This window comes from Staurois parvus, unplaced genomic scaffold (assembly GCF_062004578.1).
Source record: "Staurois parvus isolate SC_StPar_1 unplaced genomic scaffold, SC_StPar_1.0 ptg000189l, whole genome shotgun sequence".
In the NCBI taxonomy this organism is placed as follows: Eukaryota; Metazoa; Chordata; class Amphibia; order Anura; family Ranidae; genus Staurois; species Staurois parvus.
In genome coordinates, this window is record NW_028317985.1 from 1,177,418 (window position 1) to 1,203,981 (window position 26,564).

General features: G+C 43.3%; 1 protein-coding gene across 1 annotated transcript in view; it reads right to left on the reverse strand.

The window, feature by feature from the left end:
* Window positions 1–2,071: 2,071 nt before the first annotated feature.
* Window positions 2,072–26,564, reverse strand: part of LRRC59 (leucine rich repeat containing 59) — a 37,901-nt gene continuing 13,408 nt past the window's right edge. The window contains exons 3-8 of the mRNA XM_089677608.1: window positions 21,813–21,872; window positions 17,401–17,559; window positions 13,730–13,834; window positions 11,547–11,619; window positions 11,268–11,441; window positions 2,072–6,386 (exon numbers count right to left, since the gene is read on the reverse strand). Of these exons, the coding sequence (XP_089533734.1) occupies window positions 6,145–6,386; window positions 11,268–11,441; window positions 11,547–11,619; window positions 13,730–13,834; window positions 17,401–17,559; window positions 21,813–21,872 (813 nt within the window). The 3' untranslated portion in view covers window positions 2,072–6,144. The remainder of the gene's footprint in view (window positions 6,387–11,267; window positions 11,442–11,546; window positions 11,620–13,729; window positions 13,835–17,400; window positions 17,560–21,812; window positions 21,873–26,564) is intronic.

The following is a 26,564-nucleotide window of genomic DNA, read 5'->3' on the forward strand; positions in this document are numbered from 1 at the left end:
GCAGTCGGGTGCCATTGTCTAGCCTGTAGAGGTCTGTGTGTCCCTCCACAGACCATCACTGGTCCACGGCCAAAACAGTCATGCAGCAGAACGTTCTCCACGGCTTCTCCAGACCCTTTCACGTCTGTCACATGTGATTAGGGTGAACCTGCTCTCATCTGTGAAAAGCACAGGGTGCCAGTGGCAGACCTGCCAATTCTGGTGTTCAATGACAAATGCCAATCGAACTCTATGGTGCCGGGCAGTGAGCACAGAGCCCACTAGAGGACGTTGAGCCCTCAGGCCACCCTCATGAAGTCTGTTTCTGATTGGTAAGAGACATTAATAACTGGCCTGCTGGAGGTCATTTTGTAGGGCTCTGGCAGTGCTCATCCTGTTCCTTGCACAAAGGAGCAGATACCAGTCCTGCTGATGGGTTAAGGACCTTCTACGGTTGTCCAGCTCTCCTAGAGTAATTGCCTGTCTCCTGGAATCTCCTCCATGCTCTTGAGACTGTGCTGGGAGACACAGCAAACCTTCTGGCAATGGCACATATTGATGTGCCATCCTGGAGGAGTTGGACTGCGTGTGCAACCTCTGTAGGATCCAGCTATCGCCTCATGCTACCAGTAGCGACACCGACCCTAGCCAAAACTAGTGAAAAACAGTCAGAAAAGATGAGTAGGGGAAAAAACTGTCAGTGGCCTCCACCTGAAAAACCATTCCTGTTTTGGGGGTTGTCTCATTGTTGCTCAGCTAGTGTACCTGTTGTTAATGTCATCAACACCAAAGCAGCTGAAACTGATTAACAACCCCCTCTGCTAGTTAACGGACCAGATAAATATCCCAGGAGTTTCATTGACTTGATGCTATGCTCTGATTAAAAAGTGTTCCTTTCATTTTTTTGAGCAATGTAGCGGTACTTTCCTATCTATTTGCTAATGCTAGCAGCATCAGGATTAAAAATAGTCAATGTTGATTGAGAGAGTGAATTTCTTCCAGGTGGATCTTTCTCCAGTTCTCTGTTGTGTTCTTGGAACTGTTAGCATTTGTTTTGCTGAGCTGCCCACCCCTCAGTGGGGCTGCCTTTGGATATCTTGAAGGTTAAAGACTTCCTATGTTCCTCAACAGACAAGAAAGAACATAGGATATATGTACTCAAAACAAAATCCTTTTATTAAAGCCCATTGAGGGACACAGGTGCCACCAACTGGGACAGGCTAGAAGTGGAAGGGGTTATCCTGGACTGGCTTTTTTTTTTTTTGCTAGTGTCCAATCCTCTTGTAGGCAGCAGTATAACCCAAAAAGTTAAAGACGTCCTGTGTCCCTCAATGGACAAGAAAGAAAATAGGATATTTGTACTCAACACAAAATTCTTTTACTGGAGTCCATTGAGGGACAGGTGCCACCAACTGGGACATGCTAGAAGTGGAAGGGGTTATCCTGGGCTGGCTTTTTTTGCTAGTGTCCAATCCTCTTGTAGGCAGCAGTATAACCCAAAGGTTAAAGACTTCCTGGGTGCCAGGATGACCAAAGTCACAGTAGGCAGGCAGCAGAAATGGAACAAAGGTCAGGGCCTCATGGGGCTCTTGCAAGCAGGAAAACCCACGGGGCTCTGTATAGTAGGAAAGAGCATATGGATGGCGCATGTGACACCTCCATCCAGCAAATTACACCAGCGTTCAGTCCCACAGCTTTAAAACCCGAAGCAGTGGAAGGGTGAAACAGAAATTTTAAGGAGGGCAGGGACCTAAAGTAAATGAGGTAGCTACCAGTTCTTAACGTGACCAGCCTGCTCACAGTGAATCGTCAGGGTAAGCACCAAGGCAATGCCAGCAACTCAGGATCTGCAGCTAACTTTTAATAGAACAATGTCTTGAAAGCACTGTTCATGGAACCCAGTTTGTGAAGGTCGCTTCCAGGCTATCCTCACAACGTCCAGTCCAGCAGGGTCCAGATGTGGAATTTCAAAAGCCAGGCTGAGGATGGCCAGCAAGTTGCAACTGAGGAAACAAGGTTTTAGCAGCGCTGTAAAGAAGAGTGTTGAGTAAAGGAAAATCTGCGAGCAAAAAATGAAAGACACGACACAATCAACAAGAGAATGTTTTCTTTATCATTTGTTCTTTTGGTACAGCTACCAATCAAAAGGCAACTTTTATTGTATCTTACATAGAAACGTTACACCGTTACATCACAGTTACTGGCAAAGCGATCCAAAAGCAGCTCATTTCCAGGAATCCAGCAACTGGCTGGTGAAATTATTTGTAGAACCTGAGTTGTAGAGTGACAAGGAATGCACAACTTCAAGTGGCAGTTTTATTCCATTTCTTTAGATAGAAAGCGAGCACAATACAGTCCTTATAAAAATATAGTGGCTCATTCTAAACGTAGTGTGGCGATTCTATTCTCTCTTACATGAAAAGGCCATAGAAATGTACCAGGCCAACTTTTTTTTTTACAACAACCCTTCCTTTTAATGGCAAACGGAAAAATAAATGCAGACGTTGACAGCGTCGTCAGTAATACCACATTTTAAATACAAAACGGTAATGCATTTAGGAGGCAATTTTTAACCTTCTTAATTTATTAAAAAACAAAAAAATAAAACATCACATAGCAGGCTCTAGCATAGAGGGGTGAGCATCAGCGCAGTGTGTAAATATCATTGCCAGGCCCCAATTCACGATTTACATCATATTTCCTTCCTGGTATGTACAGAAGTTTCTATTTTCTGTTTTGAATTTGTATTTTCGGTTTGAAGTGAACCTGATTTTTGATGGGCAGAGCTAAACAACAGGATCACTTTAACTGCTTGCCGGCCCACCATAGTACATATACAGCAGCGGGAGGCTCCCACAGGCACAGCGACGTACCTGTACATTGCGTCTGGTCCACCCGCCTACTCCCCTCTGATTTGAGTTTGTGAGTAGATCCCGCCAATGATTAATAAACACGGGCCTCTATACAGAGGGAATGATCACTTGGTTTGTTTTCCCTGCAAAGCAGGGAAAAGAAACAAATAATCTGTAATATAAAGCAGCAAACATTATACATTGTTAGGCACACAATTAACCCCTTGACTCCCCCTAGATGATAACCCCTTCCCAGTCAGTGTCATTAGTACAGAGACAGTGTATATTATTTGCACTAATCACTGTATTAGAGTCGCTATTGATGTCAGTGGCAGTTAGTCATTTCCCACAAAATGTCAGACTGCCCAATGTACTATCACAGCCCCACTATAAGTCGCTGATCTCCGCTATTACTGGTATAAAAAGAATAAACTAGAAAAGCTACAATTTCTGGGGAAAATGTGCGAAGTGTTCTTGCCTCCACCAGTAGTCTACAACTGGAGTGGGCGGAGTGGCTTGTCACTCTGCTGCCTGCTCACACACCTGGGTTTCTATGGCAACTCACTCTACAGCAAGGGCAGAGAAGAGCGGTTAAAAACAAACTGCTCCAACTTGCTCACTTAACTGGCGGTTGCCATCTTCAAACGGTTGTAGTTTAAAACTTATAAATCCTACACTGAAGAGCTTTATATTGTGAGAATCACAAGACCCAGACCTACATTTTGATGCATAGTATGTCTCTGAAATATTAAAAATGAAGGCACAGTCGCAGTTTAAAAATTGCCCTTCAAATTTGAGGTGGCTAGAGTGGAGTTTCAATGAATGTCAATAGGCGGCGTGAGTTGCAAACAAATGGTCATATTGTGAAAACTATCAGGACTATGGCTTAGCCGTGGACATTTTTAGTGGCAGCGGGGATAGCTGAATGTTTTGATATAAGATTTGTGTAGGTGGGTTTGAAAATGAGGGAGTGATGGCAGTTTAGATATCATGTTCTGATTTTTCAGCTCACACTCTAGCTTTTGTCAGCTCCCTCTCTAGTTTTGAACATTCCGCCATTCATTCCTATGGGACCAATTTCACCACAAAAACGCCGATATTTCGTAAACCATTTGGCGAAACGTTCCACAAAGTAATAGCACACCAATCGGGAACAATCCGCACGTTTCGGTATATTACTGTCTATGTAGTGTAAAAACTGTGGGAGGAGTTAGGGTGGTAAATTTGGCTATAATAATAAGAATATATATGTGAGATAACAGGAAGTGGTCTGCCATGCAGGAACACTTAATAAATAAAAATTCTAGTATATATACACACATGCACCATAGATTGTAGATGCTATACATTTCAGGCAAACCAATTAATACACTTTTTGGGATTTTTTTTTCTTTTTACCAAAGACGTAGCAAATATATTTTTATGAAGAATTTTTTTTTATTATTATTAAATATGTTTAAGAATATATTTTTAACTAAATTTATTAATTTTTTTTTTCATTATTATTAAATATGTTTAAGAGCAGAAATAAAAAAAAAGGTTTTGGGCTTTTGTTTCAAAATTTTCAGTCTATTATTTCGGGCCTGTCCCAGCCTTTCATTGGTGTGGCGTAAAATTTCTGAAGTGGCCTCTGCTGTGGCAGATGCCCCGGTACATTTGTCTGTGCAGATTTGCTTACTGGGAGCCCCTATCTCGAGAATACAGACCAAAGCTATGAGGCCGATTCACACCATCTGTGTCTCATCCCTATGGGTCATTGGAAGTCGCCTACAGTGCCATTGGCCTCAGTTCTACGTAGAGTTGACGCGGTGATGCTCATGGAACATATTCATTATACATTACTGCATAGGATGCACTTATTTGACAGAAAATGGGATGTTTGGAAAACTCAGACATTTAGGGGTTTATTTACTAAAGTTGGAGAGTCCAAAATCAGACTCCCTTCTGCATAAAAACCAATCAGCTTCCAGGTTTCATTGCCAAAGCTTCATTGAACAAGCTGAGGTTAGAAGCTGATTGGTTTCTATGCAGAAGGGAGTCTGATTTTGGACTCTCCAGCTTTAGTAAATAAACCCCCTAGTGTCTGACTAATGGATATACATGATGTAATTGATAGTTTTCCTCTGTTGGTAGCCTATTGCTCTGCCTACCTTGCTCATTTACTTGCTTTTTATGTCTTACATGATTGTATTGTATTTTGAGGATTATTACATATGTGCCTTTTTTATATTGTATCCTATACTTTAAGCTGTTTTTGCAGTCTATTCCTTAATTAAAAAAAACACGCTTGTAAAAAAAACAATTTTAGTCTTTTAGATTTATAGAATAAAAAAAATAACCCAGTGGTGATCAGATATCACCAAAAGAAGGATCTATTTTTGTGAAAAAAAAAAAATGATCTAAATATCATTTGGGCAAGTGTTGCATGACCGCGCAGTTTCCAGTTAAAGTAGCGCAGTGTCGAATAATAAAAAATGGCCTAGTCATGACGGGTAAAATCTTCCAGAGCTTAAGTGGTTAATGCTAGCCCCTCAACTGTTTATTCTTCCATTTCCTATGATTATGGTCAAAAATAATATCCAAAAATCAACACTGCTCCAAGGATCAGGGCCCTCCTATCCCTCTTGTATTGAACTGTATTGTTGCTGTATTGTCTCCCGTTATATTGTAAAGCGTTGAGCAAACTGTTGGCGCCATATAAATCCTGTATAATAATAATAATAGTATACCTTCCTATCTATTTACTAATGCTAGCAGTACAAGGATTAGAAATAGTTAATGTTGATTGAGAGTTTGTTTTCCTTTTAACCCTTTCCACCATCCCAATGCATATACAGTATGTGGCACTATGATGTGGGCTTTGACACTTAGTTGTCACATAATTGCATACAGTGTCACTGTTCTGCGCTGAGATCGCGCTCACTCAACTACAACAGAATTGTGACCTTACTCGTCATGGACAGCTCCTGGTCCCCCATTGGGGGGTGGACTGCTGATCATGTGACCACTGTGACAGCCAATCATAGTGATCACATGAGGAGGAGGCCCATTTGTCGCCATCATCACTTTTAAAAGGACTGGCTCCTGCTGGCTGGAAAAAAAACATGTATGTGAATTCTGAGATAAGCGAGCAAAACCTAATGAGATACCCAAATGTGATAAGTGAAGGATTTTAAACCAATAGGAGCAGAAAGATGTTTACACACTGCACTTAGATCACTCTTAAAATGTATGCTTAGCAGCGATGCCCTTCGGTACAAAATACTCCCCCCAATCAATCACTTTTCCGTATGCACAAAAACATCTTCAGTCATCACTGCTGTGAGCGGAACTTGAGGACGCTTTCCACCAAGTGGCAGCTCTGCAGAGTTCTCACAGTGTCCTCGTACACTGTATTCACATTGGAGCACACACTCTGAGTCCGCAGATCAGTGTACCGACATACCGCAACACTGGCCGCAGTCACCAGAAGCAAGAACAGGACCATCTGCAAGATCAGCCTTCTCCATGATCGCTTCCGGGGCTGCTTCTTCTGAGAGGGACCTGCTACGGTTTCTGCAAAGGAAACACATGGAAGTTAAAGGAGAGCTCCACTTAAACTTAAAATATAGCAGAACATTACATGTACAGTGCCTTGAATAAGTCTGCCTCCTCCTTGAAATTTTCCACATTTTGTCATGTAACAACCAAAAACGTAAATGTATTTTATTGGGATTTGATGTGATAGACCAACACAAAGTGGCACATAATTGTGAAGTGAAAGGAAAATGAGAAATGGTTGTCAATATTGTTTACAAATAAATCTGTGTAAAGTGTGGGGTGCATTTGTATTCAGCCCCCCGGAGTCAATACTTTGTAGAACCAACTTTCTCTGCAATTCCAGCTGCAAGTGTTTTTGGGGGATGTCTCTACCAGCTTTGCACATCTAGAGAGGGACATTTAAAGTTCTGTCAGATTGGATGGAGAGCATCTGTGAACAGCAATTTTCAAGTCTTGCCACAGATTCTCCATTGGATTTAACCACTTCCAGACCGGACAATTTCCCCCCCTTCCAGTCCAGGGCAATTTTCAGCTTTCAGCGCTATCACACTTTGAATGACAATTGTGCGGTCATGCAACACTGTACCCAAATTAATTTTTTACCATTTTTTTGAGACAGATAAAGCTTTATTTTGGTGGTATTTATTCACCGCTGGGATTTTTTTTTTTTTTTGCTATGTAAATGAAAAAGTCCAAAAATTTTGAAAAAAAAGTGTTTTTTTTTATAAAATTTTGCAAATAAATAATATTTCATCATAAATCTTTGCCAAAATTTATTCCGTTATCTTTTTAGTAAAGAAAAAAATCCAAATTAGTTTATAACCAAAAATTATAATTTTTAAACATTTTTTTTTTTACATTTTTATTTTATTTTTTTATATTCTTATTTTTTATTTTTACATACTGTCACCTAGCAGTACAGTGTCACCATGGTGATACTGTACTACTTGTGGGGGGTGATGAAGATTTTTTTTTTTTTTTTACACTGATTGCTTTTACACCCATATAGGATGTAAAAGCAATGATTTCTCTTTCTCTCTGGCTGCATTCTTGCAGTCATTGAGAAGTACTGAGTGAGCTGTGATTGGTCACAGCTTGTCACATGGTACAAGGCTGTTGTGAATAGCCTTGTACCATGTGACCTCTGTGGTCATTCACAGATTTCACACGTAGTAAGCAATGATGTCACATGTGACATCTTGCTTACTACTTTGCATGTGATCACTGATTGGCCAATCAGTGATCACATGATCGGGACCTCGTACAGAGGTCCCGTCCGACGATCGGTGTTTCACTGTGTCCGGAGGACACAGCGGGCACCGGATCACGGTGCTGCGCGCTCCCAGGGAGCGTGCACAAGCAGGGTGTGGGGAGTTTATAAACGGCCACCCGACCCTGCACTGCCAATGTCTGGCCGTTTATATGCAACAGCCGGTCGGGAAGTGATTAAGTCGGGACTGGGCCATTCTAACACATGAATATGCTTTGATCTAAACCATTCCATTTTAGCTCTGGTTGTATGTTTAGGGCTGTTGTCCCCCTGGCCTGGTGTGGTTCAGGAGGAAGGGGGGGGGGTGCCTGCTTGCGCCCTCCCCCTTTCCTGACCTGCCGGGCTGCATGTTTGGATAAGGGTCTGGTAAGGATTTTGGAGGGGACCACGCCATTTTTTTTTTTTTGTAATTTTGCCGTGGGAGTTCCGCTCAAAATCCATACCAGACCCAAAGGGCTTGTTATGGATGGAAGGGGGGACCCCATGCCGTTTTGTTTTATTTATTATGGTGTCGGTTTTTAAAATGTAATTACCGTTTTTTCTTTCTTCACTATAGCTCAGAAATTCAGCTATCACTTTCCCCCCCCCAGCTAAAAGAAAGAAAGTTTTCTTTTAATTTATTTCCCCAGTTAAGAGAAACAATGTTTTGTTTTAGTTTCTTAAAAAAAACGTTTACGTTAATTCCGAGGAAAGTGACAGCTAATTCTGGGAGCTACAGTGAAGGAAAAAAAACAAAAAACTTGGCAATTGCATTTAAAAATCAGCACTGACATACACTTCGTATTGTGAAAAACATTTGTAAAAAATTCGTAAACCGAGGCATTATTTTCAATAGATTTTCATTCATAAACTGAAAATGACGTTAACCGAGGTGTTTGTAAACCGAGGTTATACTGTACATCCAAAGTGCAGAATTTGCGCAGGATGTCTCAGCTCTGAAAAGCAGGGGGTGGAGAGCTGAAGTTACATCAGTGAGGAGAGCTCTGAGAGCTGATTGGAGGGAAAAGACCCCCCCCCCCCTTCACACAGCACACAGGAACAGAGCTAAGGCTGTTAATCACAGGCTGTGCCCTCCCATCACCATATTTCCCTTGGTGTCAGGAAAACTTATCAGAAATAACTCCTGCTTATAGTAGAGGAGAGAGGCAGCAGACAGAAATGCCATTTAGTGCTCTGGACTGAGACAAGTACACACTACAGAGGGATATTCTTAGTTCATATTTAATGCCTGACGTTTACAACCACTTTAGACATTTTAAAAGCTTTTTGTCAGCACATCGACCTGAAAAAAAAATCAATGCACCTTTACTAAAAAAAAAAAATTTAATTTCATGTACCAAATTGGAAAAGGACTGTCCGTTCATAGGATTAAAAAACAGTAATGCTTGTTTTTTCCTAAGTGCAACTTTTAATAAACAGTCATTGGAAATACAACAAATTTTATCAAAACAAATCTAATTCCTGGCAAAAAGTGCAGCTTTTATTATATGGAGTTGGAAATGAATTGTTAGCTCTTGAGCTGCATCAGAGTAGAGGGACAGTGCTTCCTTAAAGCAACTCCACACAGCAGGATATACTCAGTGATCCACACTCCCTCCCCACCTCCCTGCTGCAGGTGTCCACCCTTGTTATTCTTCATTATTGATGCTTACCTGAGTGGATGATTTCACCGCCCCACACTAAATGACTGCATTCAGGCCAGGCTGACTTATGACTGCATAAGCCCCACTTTGTTACATCAACACAGCAGGATTCAGACAGAGCAGGTAGGTGGCATGGAGGGGGGAGTATACCTTGTTGGGGAGATGTTTCCCAACTTCCCATTTCAAAGCTGGGGTTTCACAAGTACAGCAAGTCAGAGGAATGTATTTCCATTCCAACAAGCAGAAGAAAAAAAAAAATATTTATTTTTTCTAGAATGCAGATGGGTTAGGACAGGGCTTCAAATTTAAAGTCCTGAGCTACTAGCCAGGCCTAAGAGTTACTCGCCACCAACAAACACACACAAACAGAGACACCTGTATACACACACAGACATGTACACAAAGACATGTACATACACACACACACACACACACACACGTACATACACACAGACATGTACATACACACACACACACGTACATACACACAGACATGTACATACACACACACACACACGTATACATAAACAGGCACGTACAGACACGCATACACACACAGATACATACACAGACACATGTACGTACATACACATAAACACACATACATGTACAGATACACAGACACACACATGTACACACACGCACACAGTTAAGTGCTCTCTCCTCTCCCCTGAAGCCACCACTGGCTGACAGAGGATCATGTGACCAGAGTGAGCTGAAATTAGGTACATACACACACCCTATAAAAAGTTGCAGTACTTCGTTGTTCACTCACAGAGGCGGGTACTGCATTCTAGGGGGAGGCAGAGAGCACAGCACACACTCCTTCCTTTGCTTTCACTGCGCTCATCTATTGAGCAGTCCGACGGCTCCCAGTGCCACTGACAGATCCGGCCTGAGCTCCCAGCCTGCTCAGCAAGACAGCCCTGGAGGACACACTCACCCCCACCATAATTTCCACTCGCCATTGGCGAGCGGGCGAGTGGAAATTTCAAGCCCTGGGCTAGGACCTCTTTCAGGTTTTTATTGATGTCTGCACCTTTCTATCCAGGCAATACCTATTCCTCCTTGCTTCTATTTCAAGTGGAAATAAATTCTACTGGGATCAAGTCTGCTCTCCCAATAATGTACAAGTATGCTGACCAGGGGCGGACTGACCATTTGGAAACTCGGGCACTGCTCTCACAGGTGGGGGGGAAGGGTTGTTGTTGGTCAATGTCAGGCTCTCTCCGCGGAAGGGGGGATGGTGTTGGTCGGTGTCCGTGGAGGCAGACGATTTTTGTGTTGCCTAGGGCAGCACAAAACCTAAATACACTACTGGTGGTACCCCCTTATCAGGGATGGACTGACCATTTGGAAACTCAGGCACTGCCCGAGGGCCCGGGGTCAGTAGGGGGCCCCATGAGATGCCCCTGGTACCTTTTTCATACGCTTTTTGAGTTTGGGCAAGGGCACAGGGGCCCCATGATCCCCTATTGCCCGGGGGCCCCATGAGTTGTCAGTCCGCCCCTGATGCTGACCGAGTTGGAAACAAACTGGCACATCTTGCACTGTACCCCCTTCAGTGGTGACAGGTCCAGCCTTCAGTTACTGTTTTATCAGCCACTGCCACCATCTGCCCTCACTGCTTCTTCTTAGTCCCATGATGCTCTTCTGCGGCCACTGGACAACTACAGACAGTGTAGTTCCAATGCTTGTGCACATGGGGTTATATTATCCTGCAATCAAGCTCTATTCTGGGCATGTGCCATGCAGTGTGTTCAATTGCTAGGAATGTCGGGGGAGAGTTTTCATGTCACAAATAATCTTAACTTCTAACAAATTTTCAAAGTGGGATTTGGCCCATTTCAGTGGCCTTCCAAATGGGCATCAGCAAAGGTGCTGCTTAGACCTTTTGATTGCTATGTGCAACAGCTTCAATTTCACCTTCCCTCCAGGATGTACACATTATCAAATCGTGGCTGCGGCCATCACAACACTCACTGTGGTTCTCCGTGTGCTCTCTCTCTGTTGCCTTTTTCACCTCCTGCTGAGCTGCTTGAAGAGCGTTGTAGTCCCTCCTTTTGCGCGCTTTCTGCTTTGCTTTCTGCTTGCGCTTCTGTTCTCTCTCCCTCTCCTCTTTCTGTCTCTGCTCAGCCTCACGTTTCTGCTTTAAAGCTGTAGGACCGATATAAAGATTAATGCCAGTTAAATTTGCTTAGTTCAAACCATGCATTCATAAAAATCTTTAAAAAAAACAAAAACACACAAATAGATACAAACCTTGCTCTTCAAGAAGCTTGCGTTGCAATTCTCGCTCTTGTTCTTCCTGGATAACTTTCATATGTTGTAGAACCTGCACAAATAACAGAAATGATCGGTGTGGTCTCCAAGATATATCTCACCAATCCTCCCTGTTATTCCATTTCTTCTATTTTTCTATTTCTCTTTTAATCGCTACCTTTCTCACAACCCTTCTCTGGTTGGCAGCTACTGCCACCCCTTTCTTAACAGCTTGCTGACTGGCTCATGCAGATTTTCTATGTGCCAGATCACGTACATGATGTGGGATTTCTGAGTGGGTGGTGGGGTTGTCTACAAACAGCAATGATTTGCTGGTCTTTTTCTCCCTGCGAAGCTGGGAGTACAAAACCGGCACATCGCTTAGAAAAAACAGCACAGGGTAAATACTGTTAGGCACACAGTTAACCCTTTGATTGCCCCTAAATGTTAAACTCTTCCCAGCCAGTGTTATTAGTAGTGACTGTGTATATTATTAGCGTTAATCACTATATTAATGTCACTTAGCATCAGACTGCTCACCGCACTATCACAGTCCCACTATAAGTTACTGATCACTGCCAAAAAATAAATAAAAATTACAGTATATATACACAAAAGTTTGTAGACGCTAAAACTTTCACACGAACCAATTAATATACACTTACTGGGATTTTTTTTTTAACCAAAGACATGTAGCAGAATACATTTTGGCCTACATTTCTGAAGATTTTTAACAGATATTTTACATAACAGAAAATAGAAATATAGTTTTGGTTTTTTTTTCTGCACAATTTTCGGCCTTTATAGAATAGAAAATTAAAAACCCAATGGTGATCAAACACCAACAAAAGAAAGCTCTATTGTGTGAAAAAAAAAATTATATAAATTTCATATGCGTACAGTGCTCCATGACCGCACAATTGCCAGTTAAAGTAGCACAGTGCCAAATAGCAAAAAAATGCCCTGGTCATGAAGGGGGTAAAATCTTCCGGAGCTGAAGTGATTAACATATTACTGAAAATGACAGCAACAAATTAACTAACATTACCATTTAAAGTGGATTTTTAGCTTTCCTTAGCCCACCCATTCTTTTTTTTTCCCCCGGTTTACCTTGTGTCAGCATTTTCTCCACAGTTTAGATACTCACCTACCCAGCAGATCCAGTGTTGTCCTGGGGAGATCCTCCCCTCAGCATCTGCCGGTCAGGTCCCACTCACCATATTTGTTTGTGACATCGGGAATCCCACCAGTTCCAGCATGCGGGCCTCCCGATCATAAACCGCTAGTCCTGCCTCCCTCCTCCTCTGTGAATGAAACACTAAAGCCCCTTGGGATATGAGGCGTACATATTTCAGGAGGAACAGTGGGAACAGTACATGTCATTCACCTCAGCAAATTATGTGTACTGGAGAAGGGACCAAACCCTAAAAGGTAAATTTTTTTTATAAAAACCTTTATACGTGTGGTGGAGTGGACAGGAGGGACTTTCAATTTAAAGCAAAGCTCCACCCAAAAGGGGAAGTTCCGCTTTAAGGACTGCTCCCCCCCCGCTCCCCATTAAGGATTGGCATCTTTGGGGGGCGGAGTGGGTTCCCGAATTTGACAGGTACCGGCTCCCAATTGCGGCCAGACCGCCTAGGCGATCGGAAACGAAAGGTGTCCTCCCTCCTTCCCTCCCCGTAGTCTTCAGAGACACGTGACAGGTCCCAGAAGACTACAGGACCATTCATGAAGCGCAGCGCTACTTGCGCATGCGCAGTGGGTACCTGGCTGTGAAGCCGCAAGCAGTCACAGCCGGGTGCCCACACTGAAGATGCCAGCCTCCAGAAATCCAGGACGGCAGGTGAAACGGGCTGCGGGGGGACACACCACGGGACCGAGGGACAGGTGAGTGGCTGTTTTTTAAAAGTCAGCAGCTACAGTTTTTGTAGATGCTGACTTTTATTTTTTGACAGGATGAGTGGAACTCCACTTTAAGGGTGAAGATCTGCTTTAACAGCAGCCAAACCAAACAATATAGGAATCCTTTAAAAACCAAGTGTTGCCCATAGCATCTAGTCAAATGCCAGCTGTTAGGTTTTTATTATAACATGAAACTTTGTCCTTCAGTCGTATGTGAAGCCTGTTCTCTGAAAAGTATCTCTAGCATTGCAGCAATGGAGACTCCTCCATAGGATACTCACTTTCTGGGCACAGTCCTTACACTGCTTCTCATCCAGGCAGTCTCCGGCCACCTTGGCCAGGGCAGGGTTCAGAGGGTTGTCTTTCAGGTCCAACCATTTCAGGCTCTGTACACAAAACAAGAGTGAAGGTATCATATACCAGCTGTGTGCGCGCCTAACCAAAGTCAGCAAATCTTTATCTTTGTTAACCTCTTGGATCTCCCTTCCAATCTCTACTGGTTCCAGTATTAACAGAGGAATTCCGTACTGTATTCTGTATCTGATCCCAGAAACAAATATATTGCAGCTTACCAGTTATTAGATGTGGTGGCAGCACAAGTCTTGTTGTTTTATGCTCTTTTTAATCATTATTTTCACCTGGCGATCCTGTCAGTAAAACACTACCTGTCTCTGGGTGGCTGCACTCACTCCTCACCTCATAGTTATCACCTAGGCTAAACTTCGAGCATCTTACTCTCTTCACCCCCATTACATTGAGATGGGGGGATTAGTAGTTTACAGAAGGTAGAGAACATTGTTTGTGCTCTTAGTTCAGCTCACAGGAGGTGACAAGGCCACTGAATTTATGGCAGAATCAATAACATTTATTATACCAACACTGGAGATGATCAAATGATTACAGTGATAATATTATAGTGTAATATATTTGCTAAATCCTTTACAATATATACAGCTGACATGACCAAGATGTTTAACCACTTTAACTACATCTCCTCCTGCTGCTTGTAAAAGTGATCAACTGCTAATTAGCCACTCAGATTGCTTTTACAAGAAAGCCAACTGTCTGGTCTTAGCCCCGGTTCACATCTATGCGGCCGTGTGTGCCGCGTTTTGCGTGGGCACGAGAGCCCATTCATTTAAATGGACTCCCGTGCCTGTGATATACAGAGAAGTCCCTGCACTTCTTCCAAAAACACAACCCGCACGGGAACCTTGGTTCCCAGTACGGTTGCGTTTTCCAGTGCGGGTGGCATGCCATTAGAACTAATGGCACCCGCCCGCGGGTCCGCATTTCTCTGTGCGGGTGGTGTGGTTCCACAGCGGCACCACCCGTACAGATGTGAACCAAGCCTAAACAACGATACTGGGATATGATGCCTGCACCGAAAGTCCAGTGACATACGGGTACGTCGCTACAGCTGAAGTGATTAAATAAAACTGGAATTTTACTATGTACTTTTTTTTGTTTTTGGATAAAACCCCTATCATTTATAAACGGTCCATACCCCAACCTGGTAGTTTTACCTCCTAATTTACCCTGTGACCAATATCACCAAGACAAAGTAGGGGGAGAGGGGGGTTACAAAATGCTTTGGATTATCTCAAGAATAAGAGGATAAAACTTTCAACGAAGACTTCTCTTCCTGTGACGTCAGCCTACGAAGGTAATTCTCCCTTCTTTTTTTGTAGAGACTTCTCTATACTTCCCTTCTCCTTCTGACCTGGAGAAGCAACAGGAAATCTCCCTTACGGGATGCAAGACGGCAAGAAAATCTGACAGGGTTTATAACTCTTCCCTAGCTATACCAAACAAACTTAAAACAGGACTTCATCCAAAAATAAGATAAAAACTAATAGACCATTAAAAGATAACATAACAAAGTCAGCTTTTGCTGTGATAGTCACCAGCAATCCAGATTTCCTCTGCAATATACTTTTTCTGCCATCAGATGTTCTCAGGCTGATGGCCAGTATTATTCAACCCACTTCCTCTGAACCCAGGTCACCTTGAGCGCACCTGAGCCCAAGACTGCAACGTGAAAAGAGAAGCAGCACAGCAATGTGTTCGTCTCTCTGCTCTCTCTTCCTATCACCATGTTCCTTGTCAGTATATGAACTGACTGGCTCCACGTGTTGCGGCTTCCTCTGACACTCCAGCACTGCTGTACAAGAGGTTGATACTGGAAAAGGCTGATACCAGTTCAGATTCAGGTACTTATGCCGCTTGCATTAAAAAAAAGAAAAAACGTATAGAAGAATTCTAGATATAGTATTTTTTAGTCACATTGCTCCAGCTTGGACCACTGTAACGGTGTATATACCATACCTGGTCAATGCCCCTGGAAGCTGGAAATTGCAGGCTGGCTTAGCGGCTGGCCTGATGCATTGTGAACACAGGAGGTCGACTGCTCAGCATGAGAGCCATTCAAACAATGCTTTGCATTTTCTGAATGAATGCAAAAGGAGTTGATTTACTAAAGGCAAATAGACCTTGTACTCTGCAAGTGCAGTTGCTCCAGAGCTCAACAAATGAGGTAAAGCTTTACTTTGCAAAGAATATCCAATCACATATAGGGAAAATTAAAAAAAAAAAAAACAGCATTTTTGCTTGAATGTGATTGGATGATGGAAGTCAGCAGAGCTTCTGCTTATTTACAAAGCTCTGGAGTTACCTGCTCTTGCAAAGTGCACAGTCCATTTGCCTTTAATAAATCAACCCCAAAGTGTTCTCTGATTGGACAAGATGGAGAAGTGAGATGGTGATGCCACTAGTGACGTCAAGCTGGACCACTGTAATTATGTAAAACTTCATCTTTAACCCCTTCCCGCTGGCGCCTCCCGGCCCTTTAATAGTTTCAGAAGCCGGGAGGCGGGGTTCCGGGATCATGTGACCGCCGTGACACGTCGTCACAGCAGTCACATGATCGGGAAAGGTCCCAATCGAAAGAGCAGACCGGGACCTTTCCGTGAGTAGCGGACATGTGTGCTGAGAGCGTGCTCTCAGCACATATGTTTTTTTCTTTCATGAACGCAAATGTGCAGCCGCTCGGCGTCTAGGCCCAGACGCTGGGAGGCCACGTATTTGTGTGCAGCCGGCGTGAAGGGGTTAAAGTGGACTGTCACTCTCTCAGCCAACATTGACTATTTAACATCCTGTTAGCATTAGTAAATAGATAGGAAAGTATAATATAATTACTTGTTTCAGGTCACGTTCACACCATACGCGCAGAAAAACTGATGGGAACTGATGCGCAGATTTCACTTGCAGCGACATCAGTTTTCATGCACGCTTCAATGAGTTTTATACACGTTGCAGATTCCTGCACAGAAAAAAATCTACACGTGACACTAGTGTTGTGGTGTGAATAGGGCACATACAGAACAACTGATTTTGTTGTGCCCTTGCAGAACACGTGCAGAAAAACAGATGTATCTGCACACTGGTGTGAACAAGCCCTTAACCTTTTTTTATTCTTCAGTTACTTCCTGGTTTCCAAGGCAAATGATGTCATACATTCCTGGAGCCATCAGGAAGGGGAGGGATTTTCTCAGCTAAGCAAACCCTCCTGCAAGCCTGAACTAAGGGCAGAGAGATTCCAGGAAGCAAATGATACATGAATCGTCTGACCTTACTCTGACCATGGCCATGACCATGGGGGTGTTTTTCAAAGTTCTTTCCCAGCAAAATAAACCATAGAGACATGGATGGATGGGAGAGTTTGCTATGAACAAGAAGAGTGAATTAAACTGCTTTTTTGGTTTGTGGTGCTCTGATACAGTGTAGTTCAAATGATGATTAGTGTAAAGGCTCATATCAGGTACTTACACTGCTTGTACTTTTAATACATACTAATGCATTAATGATTACAGGGCTGCATTCATTTGTGTCATTTATATTGGCACATCGACATTTTCAGGTTCTATTCCCAAGTAAAATATTAGGTCTTTACCCTGAGTTGAGCAAAGGTTGCTGGCAGTATAGTCAAACGGTTCTGCAGTAGATCGAGGTGCTGCAGGTTTATCAACCTGCCAAATTCAGATGGGAGTTGCACAAGCTGATTTTTGCTGAGATCCAGTCTTACAATATGAGTGAGAGAGCAAAAGTCACCCTGCAAAGATAAAAGCGATAATTAAGGAAATGAAAGACATTAAAATCCGAAAATACACATTAAAGTGGATGTAATCCTCAGACATGAAATATGAACAAATCATATCCATCCACTTGTGTACAAAGCACTAAGTATCATTTCTGTCTGCTGCCTTGTTCCTCTGCTATTAGCATGAATCACTTCTGACAAGTTTCCCTGACACCAAGAGAAAAATGGTGACAGGGGAGGGACCTCCAGCAGATTGACAGCCTCAGCTCTGTACCTGTGAGCTGTGTGGAGGGGGGGTGTGTCTGCGCCTCCAATCAGCTACCAGAGCTCTCCTCACTGAGCAGTTTCAGCTCTCTGCCCCTTTTTACCTGAACTTCCAGACAAGCTTTAAAACACAGCACTTTGAATGGAAGTAAAGAAGAGAATACTAAAGATAAACAGGTACAACTTATGTAAGAGGGGATTTGTTTAATCTCTGTGTATTCACCTTAGGCCATTCACTTCACTGGTTATTTAACCTCTTATGTAAGAGGTTAAACCATATTGAAAGCAAACCTTACATGGCAAACAGAAGGTCTGCTTTTTGCTAGCCCCCTGCCTCAGAGCTATTCATTCCCATATATATTTAAAAAAAAAAAACCTTGTCCCTGGCACCTGATATTTCCAGGAGGCAAGAGTGATGTTGCAGTGCCTTCTGGCATAGCAGGGAGTTCAAAATTATGCAAGAATGTACTCTTGCAATGGGCTGGAGTGCATTTTTGTGGGATTTAGAACTATAACAAATAGTTTTTAACAGCCATTTATTTTATAGTGGGGCAAAAAAAGTATTTAGTCAGCCACCAATTGTGCAAGTTCTCCCACTTAAAAAGATGAGAGAGGCCTGTAATTGGCATCATAGGGAGACCTCAACTATGAGAGACAAAATGAGAAAAAAAAATCCAGACAATCACATTGGCTGATTTGGAAAGAATTTATTTGCAAATTATGGTGGAAAATAGGTATTTGGTCACCTACAAACAAGCAAGATTTCTGGCTCTCACAGACCTGTACCTTCTTCTTTAAGAGGCTCCTCTGTCCTGCACTCATTACCTGTATCAATGGCACCTGTTTGAACTTGTTATCAGTATAAAAGACACCTGTCCACAACCTCAAACAGTCACACTCCAAACTCCACTATGGTGAAGACCAAAGAGCTGTCGAAGGACACCAGAAACAAGATTGTAGACCTGCACCAGGCTGGGAAGACTGAATCTGCAATAGGCAAGCAGCTTGGTGTGAACAAATCAACTGTGGGAGCAATAATTAGAAAATGGAAGACATACAAGACCACTGATAATCTCCCTCGATCTGGGGCTCCACGCAAGATCTCACCCCGTGGGGTCAAAATGATCACAAGAATGGTGAGCAAAAATCCCAGGACCACACAGGGGGACCTAGTGAATGACCTGCAGAGAGCTGGGACCAACGTAACAAAGGCTACCATCAGTAACACACTACGCCGCCAGGGACTCAGATCCTGTAGTGCCAGACGTGTCCCCCTGCTTAAGCCAGTATATGTCCGGGCCCGTCTGAGGTTTGCTAGAGAGCATTTGGATGATCCAGAAGAGGATTGGGAGAATGTCATATGGTCAGATGAAACCAAAATAGAACTGTTTGGTAGAAACACAGCTCGTCGTGTTTGGAGGAGAGAGAATGCTGAGTTGCATCCAAAGAACACCATACCTACTGTGAAGCATGGGGGTGGCAACATCATGCTTTGGGGCTGTTTCTCCACAAAGGGACCAGGATGACTGATCCATGTACAGGACAGAATGAATGGGGCCATGTATCGTGAGATTTTGAGTGCAAACCTCCTTCCATCAGCAAGGGCATTGAAGATGAAATGTGGCTGGGTCTTCCAACATGACAATGATCCCAAACATACCGCCCGGGCAACGAAGGAGTGACTTCGTAAGAAGCATTTCAAGGTCCTGGAGTGGCCTCGCCAGTCTCCAGATCTCAACCCCATAGAAAACCTTTGGAGAGAGTTGAAAGTCCGTGTTCCCCAGTGACAGCCCCAAAACATCACTGCTCTAGAGGAGATCTGCATGGAGGAATGGGCCAACATACCAGCAACAGTGTGTGCCACCCTTGTGAAGACTTACAGGAAACGTTTGACCTCTGTCATTGCCAACAAAGGATATATAACAAAGTATTGAGATGAACTTTTGATATTGACCAAATACTTATTTTCCACCATAATTTGCAAATAAATTCTTTCCAAATCAGCCAATGTGATTGTCTGGATTTGTTTTCTCATTTTGTCTCTCATAGTTGAGGTCTACCTATGATGCCAATTACAGGCCTCTCATCTTTTTAAGTGGGAGAACTTGCACAATTGGTGGCTGACTAAATACTTTTTTGCCCCACTGTATGTTAGGGGGTGGGTAGGGGGCTGCAAAAAAAAAAACAAAAACAAAAAAAATACAAAAGAGCAGACCTTCTGTTTGCCAAAATACACATTTGTAAATTCTTATCTAAAGGATTTGGAATTCTGTCCAGCTACTCTTCTGCTTCATCAATCTCAGCACCAAGAGGGAGGTGCAGTATCAGAAGCCTCATGTGCTGACTAGAGGGAAGCGACTGGGCAGCGATGAATCCTCTTTCATTCTGCTGCTGATCCTTCATTATCCAATTAAAAGGATGCACGGACAGCCAAGAGAGCGATCTCTTTGAGTGTTAAAATGTAACTCCTGTCAAAACCATTTCTTTTTTAATGTTGGATAGACAGATGAAAGATTCTATTGCTATCTGTGTCCCCATCTGGGAGATTTTTCTGCACTTCCTCTCCACAGATAGTCAACAGAAATTTCTCCAGGGGAAAATACCAATCCTTCCCTAGTCTATCCAAAATAAAAAATAGTTTTGGTTGGAGTTACTCTTTAAGGAATACCATGGTTTCACATTATCGACTCCATACACAGAGCCATTACCCAATCCAGCTGAAAAAGCCTACCCAGTGATTGTCATCTAATGTATAAAGATATTCGGCTCAAGTCACAAAGCTCTGACACAAGGTTAAAGGCTTAGTTCACCTTTTGCAAGTCATTTAGAGCTTAAAGTGATATTAAAAGGTTTTTCTTTTTTTTTTTTTTTTAACAACATGTTATACTTACCTGCTCTGTGCAGTGGATTTGCACATAGCAGCCCAGAACCTCCTCTTCTCAGGGCCCACGCCAGTGCTCCTGGCTCCTCCTCCTCGACCAGTGCCCCCAGTAGCAAGCCACTTGCTATGGGAGAACTGGTGTGTACTCACTTCTGAACCCTGCTCCATGCATCCGTAAGACACAGAGCCGCAGCTCGGTCCTGCCCCCCCTCCTTCCTCAACTCTCTACACTGGCTGTGATTGACAGCCAATTGTCTCAGTTAATGAGGGGAGAGAGACCCAGGACAGCCGAGACTCCTGTGCACATCACTGGATCAAGAGGAGACTCAGGTAAGTATTAGGAAGGGATGAGGGGGCTGCACACAGGTTTGTTACCTTCATGCATAGAATGCAAAAATCCTTCACTCTATACAATCACTTTAACTACAGTATGTGTCAGGGAAATGTCTTACCCTTTATCCAGGTTTGTTCACTAGGCTCATCCTATCCATCTGTTGCCTTCTATTTAAGAATGTCTCTATGATAGCTAATCAAATGTCCTGAGTACAAGTCAGGAAGCCCCACTTGTTAGCACAGCCCTGAAGATCTGTTCCTGTGTGCACGGACTTCAGTAGCAAATCTGCCTACTACTTAGGTCACCCTTCTCCCCACCGCTCTGCCACCTTGGAATCATGGGAACTGTAGTACCTTGCAAGCTCATCACTGTCATGTGCACAGGGTACAGGATACAGAAAGCCCAGCAAATGTTTGGAAATTGACAAGACAGCACACAGATTCACTGTGGCCTGGGTGGGGATTAAGTACAATATGTCAGAGTAGGAACAGGCTGGGCAAAATGTCACTAGCAATTGGCTTCATTTCATACTGAAAACTAACTTTCTGATAGAAGGTGAACTATTTATTTTGTCCAATTTTCAAATCTTATTGGACCTGGTGTGTGAGCTTTGTGAATTGAGGGCATGTTCTCTTTCAAAAAAAAAAAAAAAACATCCTTCACGCATATCCAACAAGTAAAGATCCTCCAAGCAGCTGTGACTCTAAAGTTCTACAACTTCTATAATGGATTAAAAGAATGTATCTTGTGGCAAATAAGAGAACTTCCTCTTCTGCAATACTTTACCGGTAATGTTGTAAGCTTGTTACAAGAAAGGTCCAACACCGTGGCCTTGGGGAGGGCAGCCTGAATAGAAAGAGTAATAGAAACAGAATTATTCTCAGTGCAGACCAAGGAAAGACTTCACAGAGCCAGACAAGAAATCATTTCTCACTTTGGTTAGTCAGTTGTGACAATAACAATGGCCAAAGGCAGAGAGTAACCAATCTGCCTCCTTCCCTCTGCAGCAGTGCATACTAAAATGTCCTGCACCCACTGGGAGGGAAGAAAATACCTGCTACTTCCAGACATTAGCCATTGGCTCAACATTGATTTAGTTACAGCTGGGGGGGTACATTCAATTGAACCAGCATGGACAAATTAAAGCCCAACCCCCCCTCCGCAAAAAAAGACCCCACTGCGAGGGTTAAATGCTTGCTTAGCTTGTGCGAAGAGATGGGAAAAGCAGTTTTACTTACCCGATCCACTGCACCATTATGCTCCAGCAGAGGCCAATTGCTCAATGTCCTCAAGACCAATGCAGGGATACAGTGGGGCAAAAAAGTATTTAGTCCCCACCAATTGTGCAAGTTCTCCCACTTAAAAAGATGAGAGAGGCCTGTAATTGGCGTCATAGGTAGACCTCAACTATGAGAGACAAAATGAGAAAAAAAATCCAGACAATCACATTGGCTGATTTGGAAAGAATTTATTTGCAAATTATGGTGGAAAATAAGTATTTGGTGAATATCAAAAGTTCATCTCAATACTTTGTTATATATCCGTTGTTGGCAATGACAGAGGTCAGACGTTTCCTGTAAGTCTTCACAAGGTTGGCACACACTGTTGCTGGTATGTTGGCCCATCCTCCATGCAGATCTCCTCTAAAGCAGTGATGTTTTGGGGCTGTCGCTGGGCAACACGGACTTTCAACTCCCTCCAAAGGTTTTCTATGGGGTTGAGATCTGGAGACTGGCTAGGCCACTCCAGGACCTTGAAATGCTTCTTACGAAGCCACTCCTTCGTTGCCCGGGCGGTATGTTTGGGATCATTGTCATGTTGGAAGACCCAGCCACGTTTCATCTTCAATGCCCTTGCTGATGGAAGGAGGTTTTGTCTCTCATAGTTGAGGTCTACCTATGATGCCAATTACAGGCCTCTCTCATCTTTTAAAGTGGGAGAATTTGCACAATTGGTGGCTGACTAAATACTTTTTTGCCCCACTGTATGTGCCCTGCTATGCTACAGTCTTGAGAATCTCAGTGGTAACGGTCCACCAGTACACAGAGGAGAAGAGGCTGCAAGGACCGGTTTTGCAGTGTAGAAGGAGCCTGTGGAAGCGGAGGAGTACAAGTATAACTGCTTTTCCCAGTCTTCTAGACTTAAAGTGGTTCTACCTTCATGTACGGAATTCATGAAGGTAGAAAGACTTCAGTGTGCAACAGCCCCCCACCCCCTTCTAATACTTACCCGAGCCCCCTCTCCATCCAGCCATGAGCATAAGGACAGCAGCTCTTTTGGGATTCTTCCTCCTGATTGGATGAGACAGCAGCGGGAGCCAATGGCTCCTGCTACTGTCAATTACAGCCAGTGAGCCAATGAGGAGAGAGGGGAGGATGGGGTGCAGCCACGTTTTAGTGTTTGAGCAGATGTGCAGAGCAGTGGCTCAGGAGCGAGCCTGCTTGGGTGCCCCCATAGCTTGCTGCTTGCTCTTGGGGGCATTTGAAAGGAGGGAGGCGGGGGATCTGAGGAGAGGAGGATCGGCGTTGCTCTGTGCAAAACCATTACACGGAGCAGGTAAGTATGACAAGTATGTTATTTTTTTAAAAATGCCTTTAATATCACTTTAACCCCTTGTTTTTTTTCCGTGGGGACGCTAATTTGCATACCTGACTTTCTGCTGGGAGTACGCCACACAGCATGCTCCCAGCACAAAGACCGCTGAGATCCCAGGTCCCATTCTAACGATCAGGACCCGAACACCCGATTCTGGGATAGCCTATCACAGTGGTCACTTTGAAGCCCGTCCCCTTTGACTTCTCTTTCTGAATGGAGGCGAGAGATACATTGTATCTCTCTCGGCCCTTTCAGAGAGGAAAAAAAAAAAAAGGGAAAACAAGTGTGCGTAAAAAAAAAAATAAAATAAATGAATAAATAAAAATAATAATAATACAAAAATAAACAAAAATACCTAAAGGTTTGATCTAGGTCTGTGCCAGGGTTAGTGTTTTGGTCAAGGTCAGATTTTTATTTATTTGGGGGGGGGGGGGGTGTCAGGTTTTTTTTTCATTTTTAAAATAGTAACAGTGTCAGTTAGTGGCAGAATAAAAAAAAAAAAAAAATCCAATTGCGCACTATGGTTTGTAGGCTGTACTACCGGTACAAACAACAACCACAACCAACATACACATGTGGTATCACTGTGATCACCAGAAGTTATTTTGGGTTGTTCATTGGTGGTAGGTTATGGTAGTACCAAGAAATATACAGATAAATTTAAAAAAAAGTTTTGGGGGGGTTTTTTTACTATTTTGGGCCAGTTTTTTTTTTTTTTTGGTAATAAAAAAAAAAAATATTCAGGAGATATCCATTACCATTTAACACCAAATGAAAGCCCAATCTGTCCTGAAAAAAACCAAGGTATAATCCACCTGGATACACAAAGTAGTTGTGATGATATGTACGGTTTTGCTAACACATGTCAAAGTTGAAAAATTGTACTTAGGCATTAAGATTTGTCTTACCCTTAGGCACGAAGGGGTTAAACAAGCAACCAACCATTGCAGTGTGGAGACAGCCCAGCTGCAAAGAAGGATGTTTCTATTCCCTGTAGTTCAGCTTTAATATATTTTATATATATATATATATATATATATATATATATATATATAAAATTTATTCTAACCCATGGTTCACATATTCGCATTCTGCGTTTTGCGTGAGCAGGAGAGCCCATTCATTTGAATGGACTCCTGTTCCCCGGGACAGTCCCTGCACTTCTTCTGAAAACGCAGCCTGCACAGGGACCTCGGTTCCCAGTACGGTTGCGAATTTCCAGTGCGGGCGGCGTGCCATTACAATTAATGGCACCCGCCAGTGGGTCTGCATTCCTCTTTGCAGGTGGTGTGGCTGCAAGGATTTTTGTGCGGATCCGCAGCGGCACCACCTGCACATATGTGATCCTAGCCTAAATGTGCATCCTTCTTAGTGAAACCTCCATGGGGTAATGGAAGGCATCCCATCTTCAATCTGGTTATTTATTACTACTTGCATTTGTTGGTTTATACAATTTTACTTTGCACATTTACATAGCAACAACAGGGGCGGGCTGACAACTCATGGGGCCCCCGGGCAATAGGGGATCATGGGGCCCCTGTATCCTTGCCCAAACTCAAAAAAAGACTACGAAAAAGGTACCAGGGGCATCTTATGGGGCCCCCTACTGACCCCGGGCCCTCGGGCAGTGCCCGAGTTTCCAAATGGTCAGTCCACCCCTGAGCAACAACATTTCAGCCTTCCCTGCCGCCTCTTGGGAAACTGACATCACATATCCCAGCAGGCTGCAGGCCTCCTCTCAATGCTGCGAAGACGCATCAGATGCTGTGTCATCGAGGGGCAGCTGCAGGAACCTGGAGGTGACAGCCTGCCACCTGATGGAACACAAGAGGAAGATGGTGTCATCGGACCAGACCTGCAGTAGAAGAGTGTGCAAGAGAAAAGGACAATGCTGGACCTGCAGGGATTGTATATATAATTTATCCAGCATAGAAACAACATCAAAAGGTAAAGGTCATAGGAACTTTATTTGGCGGTGGGGTAAATTGGTGGGACGTAGTGAGAGGCTGAAAATGTACTGGTTGTAAAATTCCGGGTGTTTTCCTGTGCTGGCTGTAGTCAAGTAAACGCCATGCACAGACACACAGGCGTTTACCCTACACATGCAAATCAGACATATTTCCTGAACACGCATTTCTTGTTTGGGGAAAACGTTGTATTTGTGAGTCATTGCTGATGCACAGAAGCATCGGCAGTTACAAGAGTACAGCCATTCACCTGTATAGTAGACCATACAAGAACGTAGCTCTGAGGGAAAGGATTTGTCCCCGAAACGCGTCGACCATTTGACCGCACTGACAGTTGGAACACCTTGCCCGTTGTTGTGGCCGTCTCCATTATGCAAAAGCTTTTTATACATGCTATGTCTGTATGTTTTTGTCTTTTACACCTTTGAATAAATCTTGAATAATGCACTAGGTGTTTTCGCCACCTGACTGCTCTTAGCCCACGCAAGACGCCTGCGGCTCCCCGAGCATGGGAAACCACCCAGAGTTTTACAACCAGCAGATTTTCATCCTCTCACTGTACATGTGCATGAGACCTTGAAGTATAATGAGAGGCAAAACTTTTTTTTTTTTTTTGTTTTGGATAGAGTGCAGAGAGATTAGTACATCTGCCAGTTTTATTGCTGTCTGTGCCCACGTTAGGGAGAGCCACCCTCTCTATTTATCCTGTTCACTATTATCATTGAAAGTGAAAGAAACCATAGTTCTAGAGGGGAAATCTTCCAATGGGGACACTAGTTCTGGTGACCTGGGGGTCCCCAAGGAATTCCGTTAAAGTGTTACTAAACCCACAACATTCAAATCAGTCTGTAGATGCAGTAAAGCACGCTTGTTATACTCACTGTGGAACGTAAGGGGTTAATCTTCTGCATTGTGTAAAAAGGCTGTTTAATTCTGTCTTCTTTGATCCTCCCCCTCTTCCACAGTCCCTAATCCA